Below are 13,924 nucleotides of genomic sequence, written 5' to 3'. Positions count from 1 at the left end.
CAGAGTAGTAAGTTTAAGGGACCCTTCTAGTCTGGGTGTGTGTGTCATAGTGAGGTGGGATGATAAGGGTGACGCTCGCTGGTGCTACCAGCACGCAAGGCTGTGAACTGGCGCACAGTCTTCTTGTCGTCCGTAGGACAACTGTGAAATGTGAGCGGTGACCGTAACATTGTATGGTATAGAAATGAAGGTAGAGGTATAATCCAAGTCCCTTAAGTGCTTTCAATGCAACCGATTATTTTATGCCTAAAATTTAATCTGAAAACATGCCTTTAGCCATTTTAACTCTTCTAAAAATACAGTTCAAAAACTTTTCGTGAACAGACCCCACTTGGATATCTTGAATAATTTTCAAATCACGTTGTTTTGCACACCGTATGTGTGCCCGGACAGACGGCACCCTTAAATATATGTTCCGTCCCAATTATTTTATCTTTTGATAGTCTACTACAGTGAGAGGTCTTTAATCTGGCACATACTGTAATTTAGCACCAATCGGGCCGCTCACATTCCGATTTTTTGGAATGGATTCAGACTGTTTACCTTGGTTGCCATTTTTTATTATTCCACAGCCTGGATTTTCAGTTCGCTCAAAGTTAATCATTGTTGTCCGTTTTCATTTTAGTACACTGTTTCCTGTTTTCTAGAGAAATACATTTCTGTAATAACTTAAAAAAAATAAAAAAAAATACCAATGCCTATACATATGAACTTTTTCTACAGATAATCTTATTTTAACTTGTTTTGTATACCACTGTTCTATATATTAAATTTCCTTTGGTATTCCAGTTAAAAATACTATCGACATTCAATAATCTGGTAAAATCTCTAATCTGATGTGACTGGAACGTGCCAGATTAAACATCTCTCACTGCATAGCTGATGACACGTACTTTTTGCAGACCGCCGCCGCCAGAACTGCCACCAGCGAATTGTGTCAGTGTCTGCCCCCGAGTGGAAGCCGAGCCACTTGAACAGTCTGATCTTCACCAAAACGTTGCCCAGTTTCCTCCAACGATGGAGGAACCACATATACAACCAATTATAGATAAAACCACCGCTGTTCAGGGAAAAAAAAACATGAGCCTTAGATGAAAACCCATTGTTTACAACAAGCCAAAACCAATGTACTCATACAATTACTGCACTTTAAAATTGTTTGATTTAGTTGAAAAGACCAGGAATTGTTTCTTAAGTGTTTAGTCAAAATAATATTTTTATGCCTTCTTCAAACGCTTAGATAAACATGAAAATACTTGCAAGAAATATCATGACTGTTTCCTGGTATTTTTATTATCAGATATAATCCAACAACTAATCAAATTCACTAATCTCATGTATACTGCATGAAAGAAAAAAATAGCCATAAAAATTAAACATCAAAACAAATGTGTTGTGTTTAGTGCTCATTTTGGTACAAGTCGTGCAGAAATTATAAGAGTAAAAATGTGATACACTTATCTTAACATCTACAAAAAAATAATACAGAAAAACAGAGAGCTTGAAAATAAAAAAGCTAAAATTATACTTACTAAAAAAAAATGTATCTGTAATATTTTTAATATTCTCTTGTAACAATAATACATATAGGTACATTGCAATAATTAAAATTATTAATGGGATTAAACCATGTGTGATACTGATAAATTTATGACTATCAGCATTAACAACGATGGGAATAAATTGTGTTTAACCTCTCGTTGAGATGGAGGTCATTAGAAATTATGAAAAGTGATGAGATGTTAACGGAGCACCGAATGATAAATAGAAAGAAAAACAGGACTAATAATAAAAAAAAATCCACCGGCACATGGCAAATTTCCCTCTTGCAAAAAAAACTAATTGCACTCCATTGGGAATAGAACCCAAATTGCTTTGGTGGGAGGCTTACTGTTAACACTGATGTAGCACAAAAGAAGAAAGAAAGAACTGTCAAATCCTTAAAAAAGTCTCAGACTTAATGAAAGCAACTATACTTCAAGTGCAGCTGAGCAATGGTGAAAAAAAAATCAGATGTCTTAGAAACATAAATACTGTAAACAAATTCCAAGTAAGAAGGTAATATATTCCAATAAAAAAAATTAATATTATTATTTAATAAAATATGGTTCTAAACTTTTTTATTTAAAAATTTATCATTAATAAACACAAAACAAATGTACAAAACAAAATTAAATCAAGTTATCCATTCCTATCTTATACTAACATCATTATTAGGGCCATGCAATTTTCGCGATCGCGAAAAAACGACGAAAAACGCGAAATATTCATTAAATCTGATTTTCCCACGAAATTCGCCTTTTTATGACAATTCACAATAAAAAACGCGAAAAATGCAAAAAATATTTATTAACTATTTTGTTCAACACAACAGAGACAGTGCCAACTTGTACAGGGTGGCCACTCTTCTGGGATAATAAAATTCCTGGTTTTTTCCAGGTTTTTTCAAGGGTGGTTTTTATCAATATTTGCATACAATTTGCATTTTTGTTTCACAAAGCACACACAATATGATGTTTTATTGGCGTTAAACAATAGACAACTTAACTATAGGCTTAAAAATTAAATCAATGAACTTGCTTAAAACAAAACCTATCACCAACAAAAAAATTTATAATCTCACGTCACCAAAATTATTTGACACCAAACGCACGTGTTTTGCCCCTCTTACGTGGCTGGCTAATGCTGTTCTTCCCATGCTACCGATATTTATTTTAACATTACACAAATTGCAAATGGCGTTTGTCCTGCACTTTGGATCTTTCTCCACCCATTCAAACTCTTCCGTATATTTGTCATTGTATGTGGTGACCGAACTTGTTGACATTTTGATAGTCTGCACAAATTACATGTTGGATTAAAAAATTCAAAACAACGTCCCGCACAACTAAACTTTTAAAAAAACTAGAGAAAAGTATCTATCCGTGATACCGTGACGCAACAACATGAGTGCAAAGTAAAAAAAAATATATACATACAAAACTAGTGCTACCAACATGCCGTGCGAGAAATTACTACCACCCTACAACAACATTTTCAGCCAAAATGCTGGTGCTTTTGAATACAGAAACATAATAAGTATGGAAGTCTGAATTGTTAACGGTTTCTTACGTACTACAAAAGTTTGTAATGCAATATGAACAAATTTACTTTCACAAAATATAGCTCACGAGCATACTGTCGTGCTTCGACGGGTGGTGAACGTGCTCATTTAACAGCCGTATGTATTGCGAATCGTTACTTCATAAAAAAAAAATTCCCGGTTCTAATAAAAATTCCTGGTTGATTCCAGGTATTCCTGTTTTTTTTTAAGAAATCCTGGCTATTTTCCGTATTTCCCGATTTCCCGGTTGGCTGGCCACCCTGTTGTACCACCTTACTACGAAAATAATATGCAATACGTTTTATAACTGTAAACACGGCAAGAAATTTCAACAATCCTTAAAAATCTGACGTGAGTAGAGTACTAAAACTTGTATTCTCATAAATTCATGCGGTAAGGGATGTGGATTGGAATCCAAACGGTATTTCTTTTCCCCGTAGCAACGTTACCAATTTATAATATATTTTTTCTAACCTCAGATAACTTGTATATATAAAGCTGTCGGAAAAAAATTAAATAGAACCATCCTTCGAAACGATCATGATAATATATTTTATTTACGAAGTCACGCGCCATCTTCTTTGTTGATACTGCAAATTTGATCAAAGAGTCACAGACTCTTTCTATGCATAGATGAGTCTATCAAGATGTAGAAAGCCGCTCACCCGAACAGTTCCGAAGTTTTCCGATCGCAAGTAAAAAAGTACCATAATTAAAGGATTAAAATATTTTTATTTTACGGTCATTAAGTATTTTAAATAACGCCAACCTAACCTAACATAACGTTTAACTTCGGAAGATTTCAGGTTGTGCTTGTGGTTTCTATTTGAACTGTAAGTTATCCATCCAATACAGCACAATGTTTTTAAAAGGCAACATCGCCACTATTCCAAAATGGCGCCGTTATGGAAATGTTCAGTATTCACAATGAATGCAACACATTAGGTCCTGAAATTAAAAAAAAATTTTTCTTGGAAGTAATTAATTGTTGGTTAGTTCAACATGCCAAAAACGTGTAAAGGAATTTAAAAGTGATGGCTTTTTTATTTTTGATGAAGGAAGTAAATTTATGATGTGCAAGTATTGCACAAGTATTGTATATAGTGTGGAGTGGCTGCGAAAATACTTGATTCCTGTAACTGCAGTCTGATACTTCAGGCCAACCATTTCAAGCATACAACATTGTTGTACATTTTAAATAAATTATCAATATAAATATAACTATATATGTATATATTTTTAAAATTTATTGCAAGGTATATGCATTAAGTGGCTTGAATATGAATGCATTATATATTATATGCTAAGTTAATTAGTATTAATATTAGGGTTGTGCGAATGTTCGGTATACCGATACCGAAATCGAAATTTTTCTACTTTCATTTTCGATTTCGGTAAGAATTTCATCTGTCGAAGTTCGTTTTTAGCGAAATATTTCGAGCCAAACGAAAGTTCAATAGCTTACCGAAGTTCGTTTGTTCTAGTTGAAAAAGAACTCGTAATTTAATAAAAATGTACAGTAGAATACCGGTACAATAACGTACCTTATTATAAAGTATATTTCACTTTAACGAATTTTTTTTAAGTCCCCGCCAAAAATCGTATCTTCGCCATGCAAAACGGTTTCAAAGAATAATATTTTCACTATAACGTATAAATTATACTAGTAGCGTGGCATTACTACACCAAAATTTACTTAAACTGGTAAATAAATTTCCAGCTAAATGATTAATGTAGTAGAACAAAGATACACAAATACCACCGCAACGTATTTTCTAACCTCTGAATTCTCAAAACAAAGTGAACAAACAGTTTTGCGCACAACCATAGATTATACCGCACGTAGTATGCGACGTGAGCAACACAACACCATTCGATACATCGAAAAACGGAGGTTTGAGAGAAGTATTAATTATTTAGACAAAAGTGTTACGCTACGCTAAAAATACTGTTTGATGTCTGTGCCGGGATTGTTTATTGTTATTGTTGAGTATATTATCAGGTTACGTTATTTAGACACCGCATTGTATTTGTGCTACAATATGAATGATCCTGGAGATAAAAAGAAACGAAAGCAATTCACGCTTAAGGAAAAAGTGGATATACTCAGAGAACTAGACAAGCGGAAAAAACCAAGTCGCAGTTGCGAATACATATGGCATTGCGGCTCTCCTGTAGCTATTTTTTTTATATATATTTTTCTCTTTGTAAAGATATGTATGCATGTTTCAGTACTAAGTACAAAAACTTGAGGTACCTGTAAGTACTTAGCACTGAGATTCTACTGTAATGTCTTTATATGATTTGCTTGTTATTACTAATAATGTAATAACATATGCAAATCATATAAAGACATTAATTATAAAAAAGATTTCCATTATGATTAATTTACGTGGTGATGAAAAAAACTCACGTTAATGAAAATACGGTAAAATCATAATTTGAACAAACATGGCAGATAAAGTAAACAAAATTCAACCGTGATTACAGTAGGCCTAGGTATCAAAACAAAATCATGCAATATTTGAAAAATTACCTGATTCATTTGCTTTCAAACAGTAGTGTAGGTACTATATTCGTAAAACATACATTCCAGAACTGTTAGTACACTATTTAGTATTTACCGTATACACATAAACAAAGAACGTACCTACTTTTATTCGCGCACAGCCAAACAAAAACATTGTCGTCTCCTTTATTTAAATTTTACTTACTCTGATTGGCATATAAAATCCTCATAATATACAGCCAATTAGACAAAAAGGTCAACAAGTCACTGCACGTAATGACCACTTGGCAGCAACCATTTGTTATGTTTTGTTTTGACCATGTCCCTTGCCTGGTCTACAGCTTCCTGAGCTAGCCATGTGTGACAGTGGTGCAAGATGGCGGCCGTTTCGCAGTATTCACGTATTTTTTCATCAGTACCATGCACGTGATAAATATATTATCATAGACTGCGACATTACGACTGTAAAGGAAATAGTCTGTGCGCTGAAAGATCTGGATTGATTCTTGAAATTTACGAGTGACATGGGGCTGTGTTGTGTGGTCTAGGGCGGATGTTGATTATATTAAATAGTAATATTTATATATACATCAAAAGGTATCAAAATGATTTATGTAATAGAATTTATTACTGAAGAGCAAATTTTGGGGCACTTTTTTTCTTTGTTAATTAAAAAATTTCGCTTAACTTTCGTTAAGAATATATTTATCTCATAGAAAAATTCATTTTCGTTTCACTTTCGCGAAACTTGATAAATTTTCTTTCACTTTCATTTCGTGTGGATAAAGTCACTTTCGCACATCCCTAATTAATATGCTATTCTAAAGTTAATAAAGTGTATATATGCATATTTGTTTAGGAAATTCAATGGAAAAATAATTTTAAAAAATAATATTATTTGCCGGCAATTTTTTTTTGCCGATTTTTAACACCGCTTTTCAGTTTTTTTAAACAAATTTTTATACCGCTTTTACCTGTTTATAATGACGAAATACCACATTTTTATTCACCACTTTCAGGTGGCCCTAATCATTATCCCTCTCAACATATAAAACACTGACAAATAATTTTATAATGTTTTTTGATAATTTTCAGTACTTGGTTAGGAATTTTTGTTTCAATGTAAATAATGGGACTAATTTAATGTTTCAGGGGTAGTCTTATGTTAGTAAAATTTCTTCTCATTCGATCGTATTTTTAAGTGTGTCAATTAATTAAACTAATTTAAACTTTTAAAGCCACTAAAAGTCGTTATTACCTATTAGGCTCGTTGGTTGTTGAAGATTAAAGGTGTAGTCAAATATTTTTCTTAAACTTGTTTTGTTATTATCCTTTGTCTGCAAGCATGACGATCCAATGTGGCGGTAAATTACAATAGTGTTAGAGTGCAAAAGTGTTTTTTTTTTTAATGTGTGTTTATGGTGGTTTGTGTGTGTGCGTGTGTGTGTGAGAGAGATGGTAGTTCCCGCTCAGCATGGGAACACAAGGACCAATGTATTATCAGAATTGGAACGAGACCGAGAAGGCAAAGCACTAGTTACCGGTATATGTATGCAGAGTTGTCGGGAACATGTGACCACCTCCATCCTTTGTGGATGGAGATAGTAAGGTTGGTCATAAGTCGTGTGGTCATGGTACCAAATGATTGTGGTTAATTGTTTTCTTGAAGCAACAAACGTTTTTTGTCCTGTCTTGTAAATTATTTGGAAAAGTGTTGTGGTCAGAAAGTCAAAAAATAACTAAAACATGTATCTGTTATATTTTTAAATATTCTCTTGTACATAAAGGTACACTGCAATAATAATAATAATAATTATTATTATTATTATTAATGGCGATTAAACCGTGTGTGATACTAATAAATTTATGACTATCAACATTAACAATGGAAAAGTATAATAAAAAGTAGTAAAAATCAGTCATTGTTCTAGACACACTTCACTTATGTCATAAATTATTTAGAACAAAGTTTTTTTTAAAAATTTAAACGGTATTTTAAAACCTAACAAGTTCTTCAAGTGTTTTATTTATGTATGTGCAATTCAGGCCAAAGCTAGCTGGTGAGGTCTGGATTGTTACAACTTAAACCAATGACAGCATAAGGAAGTGCTTATTCAGTCTATTGACTAACAACAACTTAAACTTCAAACAACTGCAACACAAATATTCCACAAATATTCACACCTCCTCGCAAGCAGGTAGACTGAACGACATGCAGTAATCTGACAACTACCTTTTTCGACAACTGTACAAACCCATATTTATATAAAAACCTACACACTGCTGGTATGTGCAAACAACACAACAAGTTATTTAAAAAAAAAAAAAAAAAAAAAAAAAAAAAAAAAAAAAAAAAAAAAAAAAAAAAAAAAGTTTTTTTTAATCTCTCATTGCAAACTTTTTTTTTGGACATCAGAATAAAAATCACTGGAGATCTAATGCAATCACATTTAGAGCAAATTCAAGGTTTCATGCAACAAAGCTTAAACTGGCAAAAATAATGGCCAAATCTGAACAGCGAATAAGAAAGAAAGTCCGGCTGGAAGCGTTTGCCGAGCGCGAAGCAAGCGTGCAGAAGGGGCACGAACACTTACAGGTGCACCGAGAGGCGGACGCTCATCCCCAGGACGTCAGAGAGCAGGTGCAGAAACCAGAGCATCACCCGGAGGGCAACGCGCCCCCAGCGAGCAACGTGCTGCCTGAAAGGCTGACACATCAGTGCTGCAACCAACACACAGTCGGTGTAATACAGCCACGTCCCCAAGCACACACACAAGGCACACTGCCAACACAAAGCACAAGGGAAAACCCACAGATTTGTACACCAACAGCCAGATCATTCCCAATTCCGGTACTCATGTCCAAAAAAAAAAATATTTTATTAAGTACGTAATCATCTTCTAGGTTAAGACTGTGTGAATCTGAATACTACTTTTCTTCAACGAAACAAAAATGTAAGATGGTTAATCAATTTTGGCAGAAAAGAAACAAAAACTAAAGATTTTACTAGGGATGGAGTTTTTACTTGGAATTGGAACCATTGATTCCAAGCTGTAATGAGGAATTGTACCACGTAAGGAATAGTATCATATTTATAATGGTAGGTCACAAGAACTGGCAGTAATTCAGATGTAAAATAGATTCCCATAAATTTATTCTTCCCACAATTGCATAATTTCTGGCCAGTAAGCTGAAAATGTTTACGCAACTCACCTAGCACTAACATACTGAAAACACAAATTTCATTTTAAAGATTAGATTACAACCACAATCACCTAAATTTATCCGTAATACTATACTAACCAAAGTGAGATTTATATACTTGCAGGAAAAAGATTGTAAACTCAGTTCAATATAACAGCTTTATTTCATAAATACAACATTAACGTAGTTTTTCTCTGCACTCATTAAAATAAAATCTTTGTTCTCTTCCAACGTCGACAAGCAATCATGACACCATTTTGAAGTAAATAATTTAACGCCGGCTGGCCAACCGTATTACTTATAAATATTTTAATTAATTTTTTTAGTCTTTCATAATTTCACGTTATATTTTTGATACATTTACATAACTATTTTTTGCAAAAAAGAAGTTAGTTAAAAATTGGAAGTTAAAAATTGGACTTACGTGCATATGAAGTCATTAAATACCTCAGGATCAATTAGTGTTTTAATTTCAATGTAAATGTTAACAGACATAATCAATTGCAACCAAACAATTAAGACTGTCAAAAATCATGGCAGGAGAGAGGAATTTCACAAGAACACAAAATCAGCTCAATTTTCTGATACTGATATTGAATGTTTGCACAAAACTATTTAAATTATTGACATTCAGTTCAAAAACACAGTTCACAAACAACTCAAGTGGCAGTGAAATTATTACAACCTCCACAACTCATGCAAAAAATGCAGACTGTGCACTCCAAAAGCTAATTCAAACCAGTTAAGTTTACTGCACAGGTGCTTTGGCTTGGTGCAAAGTATATTAGAAGAAATTTGCTTCTTCCAACTAAAACACAACATCATCACAAAAAAAAATAGTAGCTGCAACAACCATGATATACAACTGAGGCAACATACATTTGTGAACAAATTAGAAACCATCCAAAATCTCTTGCACCTTCCACAACATAAAAGCGTGTTAAGTAAAACTGTTTCAGAGACAGAAATGAACCTTAAAGGTACTTTTTACCTACACCGCCGCAAGACTCTGAAAAACTATTGTGCAGCAAGCATATGCACGTCCCTTTGTTGTGTTCAGCCCCAAACGCCATTCAATTTTAAAATAATAACTCCTCGTGTATGCAGTCGGCAGAAATAACAGCGCTGAGGGAGAACGATGCCCGGCGAGCAGAGGGATGAGGGGGGTAGCGACGACCCTTGCAATCTGGCCAGGCACACGTGGCATGCCTCATCTCAGTGGACTGCCCCTGACATGGCGCATGACGCCAGTGCCCGTGCTGGGCCACCAGCCAGCTCCGAACCTGGCGTGTGTCACGGTCTTCACGTTTGTAACGATAATTTAAATAATTTTTTAAATGCAGATCTATAAATTGAGGCAGCACACGTTACCGTAGTTGACAATTGTTTTAATAGAAAACGTGTGTAAGATAACGCGCACAGCATGTGAAGGCCACGGCTCTCGATGGAGTGCAGCTGTCAAGCGGTAGTCCGACCGGAGGATGGCATAACGGCAGGTAGTCATGGCACTGTCACAGTGGTCAGCGCGCAACTGACGACTCGGCCACTCCGCACGTGGGGTAAGCTCCATCCGAGCCAAGCGCTGCACAATCGAGACACCCACGCTCTCTACTGGTAGCGCGTGACAAAACTGGCTCTCGTATTCCATTAACTGGCCTAAAAATCTACAGAAATAGCAGCAATATACACAGTTTAATGGCAGTAACCATCATGTTTAGCAGAAAGGGTAATATTAGGAACAAAAAAAGGGTGCGTGTACTTATGTATGTGCATGAGAAGTTATACTTCTTTGGCATCATTAAAAAATGTTTTTAATTGCATGCAAATAATTAATTACATTAAAATAATCAAAGGGCTGGAAAAAGATAGTCAACACAGTCAATAAAGTTCAGTTTAAATTTGAAAAATTAAATAACCTATAATAAATATTTAACATTAATAATTTAAAAATATTTAGTATTAATTATATTAAATAATAATATTTTAATGTATATCAATAAATAATACATACGAATAGTTAACCTCAATTATATTGCAGCACTTGAAAAAGTATATAAGCAAAATTTTTTTTAATAATATTTACGAATAGTAAATAATGTTAATCAAAATATTCAATTTAAATCACTACTGAATATAATTTATTAGCGCATATATAATTCACACTTGTACGTCAAACCTCATTATTACAAACCTGAAGGGACCATAATTTTAGCACTTTGTAATAACGAGGGTTTGTATTAACCAAACTATTGGGATATCACAACAAAAAAAATTGATTGAACTTTAAATGCCTGTATGTACAACCATGAAGAAAATTATATACGTTCACTATTGGTAGTATAAGCTGGCTTCACAACATGCATAACAATTTGTAAACACTGAAGAAAACAAACACAATGAAACACAGAATAAATCATAATAATACAAACTTCAATAAACTTGAAATCATGACACATTTTCTATTCAAAAATTTGGTTTAAAAAAACATCAATTCTGGTTTGCACTATTTTTTTCTTATAGGCATTGTTTACCACATTACAAAGCTTATCAAAGGCCAGTACTGATCAAGTATTGGTTGAGCAGTCTGTATCCAATCTTTAACTTTGGTCGTATCTACTGCTGCCGACTCCCCACACATAGTTTTACCAACAAGATTGTTGCGATCCTTAAACCGTTGTAGCCAAACATTGCTGAACTTGAAATCTGAAATTCCTAACCTCAATGCTAGGTAGTCTGCCTTCTTTTGAATCATAGGTCCAGAAATAGGCAAGTTTGCTGCACGCATTTCTTCAAACCACTGCAACAAGGTAGCTTCCATTTCTTGATGTTTTGGGCCTCGCATTCTTTTTCTTGTTGATAATTATCACGAACTCGCAAAAGCAGATTCAATATTTTCACAATTTCTTAGAATTGTCGACAACGACGATTGCGGGATGGTAATTCTCTCGCAATTTCAGTTTTCGTTCTCTCTCCATTGTCTACTTCCTCGATAATTTTAACTTTAACTTTCAATGTAAGGTCGTTGCGTTTACGTTTCGCAGTCATATTACAAAACAACTCACACTCAAAATTGAGGTTAAGACACACGTGCGTGAACAATGGAAAATATCAGAACTTTTTTCATACATTGTTTAAAAATCTACGTGTGTACACTTCCGACGACTAAGATGAATAAGGAATAGAGTTATTTCCTTTTCGTTTTCCGTTCACAACATGACATCTTTTCTAGTTTAGTTACTAACATCGCCACTAGAGTTGAACTTTTCATCTTGTTTTTCGACCATTTTGCACTGTAGGATACATCTATCTATCTTTGGAGACACGTTTGTTTACATGACGGTTATGAAGACGTGATTTACTTTAGACTTTGGCTGTGAAATTCGTATTAACCGTTTACTTATACACGTTAACAGCTACTTGAGGGATCAAAACAACTTCGTAATTCATATTAACCATATTTCGTATTAAAAGTGCTGAATAACATAGGAAAGCATACCTTATTTTCTGGGACTGTGAAAGTACTTCGCATAAACGGGAATTTCGTACTAGGCGGATTCGTATTAACGAGGTTTGACTGTATGAAACTAAAACACGTGTTGTGAATGTAGAAACTAGAAACATGTGGATAAATATTATAAATATGAAAACAGTGATCAGAGGCGACGAGTGTGCCAACATGCGCGACTAATAGAGGTTCTATTTCTATTTTGTTGGTAGCTTTTTTCGAGACTTAATGAGCGGTTTAGCGAGCAGCTTCAACCTGTTAATTTTGTGTTACAGTGATGCGCGCGCATCTTAAAATTTCACTCTCATCTTTTTTTCATAACGCACCTAAAGTAGTAGTAAAAAAAAAACTATCCATTCACACAAACATGCAGTAAAAAAAAACTCAGATACAATTCATAGCATACTTAAGAAAAAATGGCAAGTAAATATTGGTTTCAGGTTCCCGAGGAGAAGGAAAGAAGAAGAGCACCCTACCGATCGGCGACTGATATTCCTTCTTCTTGCTCCTCTGGCCCCGTTTGCCCTGACTTGGTTTCTCCGACAATGCCGGGCCCTGGCTGGGCGCTCCGGAGCCGTTCTTGGCGGGACCGCTCCGGCCCTGGCCCCCTCCCGCTGCCCCTGCCTTCGCGTCTGCCTTCGAGCCCGCAGCTGACTGGCTTGCGGAGTTCCCTGCGAAAAAAGTGTGTGTACGCCATGTCTCAACAAAACCTGAACAAAGATTTCACTACAGTAGTCTACATAAAACTATCAACTATGACAATGGCGAACCTATGGCACAGCAAGAACAATACCAAAAGAATTGCTGCTTTACTGTTGTATAAATTGTCATAAACCAAGAAAACACACATTTACAATAATTAACCCTTTAAAAGTCGCGCGGGTCTGGCAGACCCCACCTCATGTTAGTTTGCGCTGTTGCTCATAGATAGTGTGCACTGTGTCAACAACCATTCCAGTACCTTCTTCCACTTATATAAGCTACATGTTGACACCATTACATTTGGGTCTGTGAGACCCACTGCCACCATTCACGTAACATTTTTATGGGTCTGTAAAGATCTATGCGACTAATGATCTATCACATTGCTTGAATATTGTTGTACTGGTAAGTTTGTATTTTATTTATCTACATTTTAATTGTTATTGTATAAAAGAAAATTAAGTTTTACAAAACACTGTTATATATTATTCCGGTGCAGATTTCAATTTTCAAAAGAATGTATAACATGTGTGGCAAATGTTCTTCCGAGCTAGATCTGTGAAAACCAATATATAAAGGGTTTTTCTATTTTTTTTTTTTCACTTTCAATGCAGATAGTGGTAAATCCTTGTAACAAAATAGACTGATGTCACATAATTTTTACCCATTACACCGTGTGCTAGGAACTGGAAATTACAAAGAAAAAATAATTGTTTTGTGAACTTTGTGTGTGTGTGCTTTTATTATATATTATATTGTAAACATGCAAAGAAAATGTTTTTTCTAGGTAGAGCTGTAAAAATTGTATAGTAAACTTTTTTTCTATTTTTTAAAAATATACAATTAACAAATGAATGTCACCTATCACAATTGACTTTTTATAAAGAAATCATTTAAAAAA

The 13,924-nt window shown here is 34.5% G+C and overlaps 1 protein-coding gene across 2 annotated transcripts in view; it reads right to left on the bottom strand.

The window, feature by feature from the left end:
- The window catches only part of LOC134533199 (uncharacterized), a 43,425-nt gene that overhangs the window by 14,648 nt on the left and 14,853 nt on the right, over positions 1–13,924 (bottom strand). The window contains exons 3-5 of one of the 2 annotated variants that reach the window (XM_063370575.1): positions 12,798–12,992; positions 8,207–8,333; positions 894–1,060 (exon numbers count right to left, since the gene is read on the bottom strand). In XM_063370575.1, the coding sequence (XP_063226645.1) occupies positions 894–1,060; positions 8,207–8,333; positions 12,798–12,992 (489 nt within the window). The remainder of the gene's footprint in view (positions 1–893; positions 1,061–8,206; positions 8,334–12,797; positions 12,993–13,924) is intronic. The other variant, XM_063370576.1, reaches the window with a different exon arrangement.

Source organism: Bacillus rossius, chromosome 6 (assembly GCF_032445375.1).
Source record: "Bacillus rossius redtenbacheri isolate Brsri chromosome 6, Brsri_v3, whole genome shotgun sequence".
Lineage (NCBI taxonomy): Eukaryota > Metazoa > Arthropoda > Insecta > Phasmatodea > Bacillidae > Bacillus > Bacillus rossius.
This window is presented reverse-complemented; position numbering and strand designations above follow the sequence as displayed.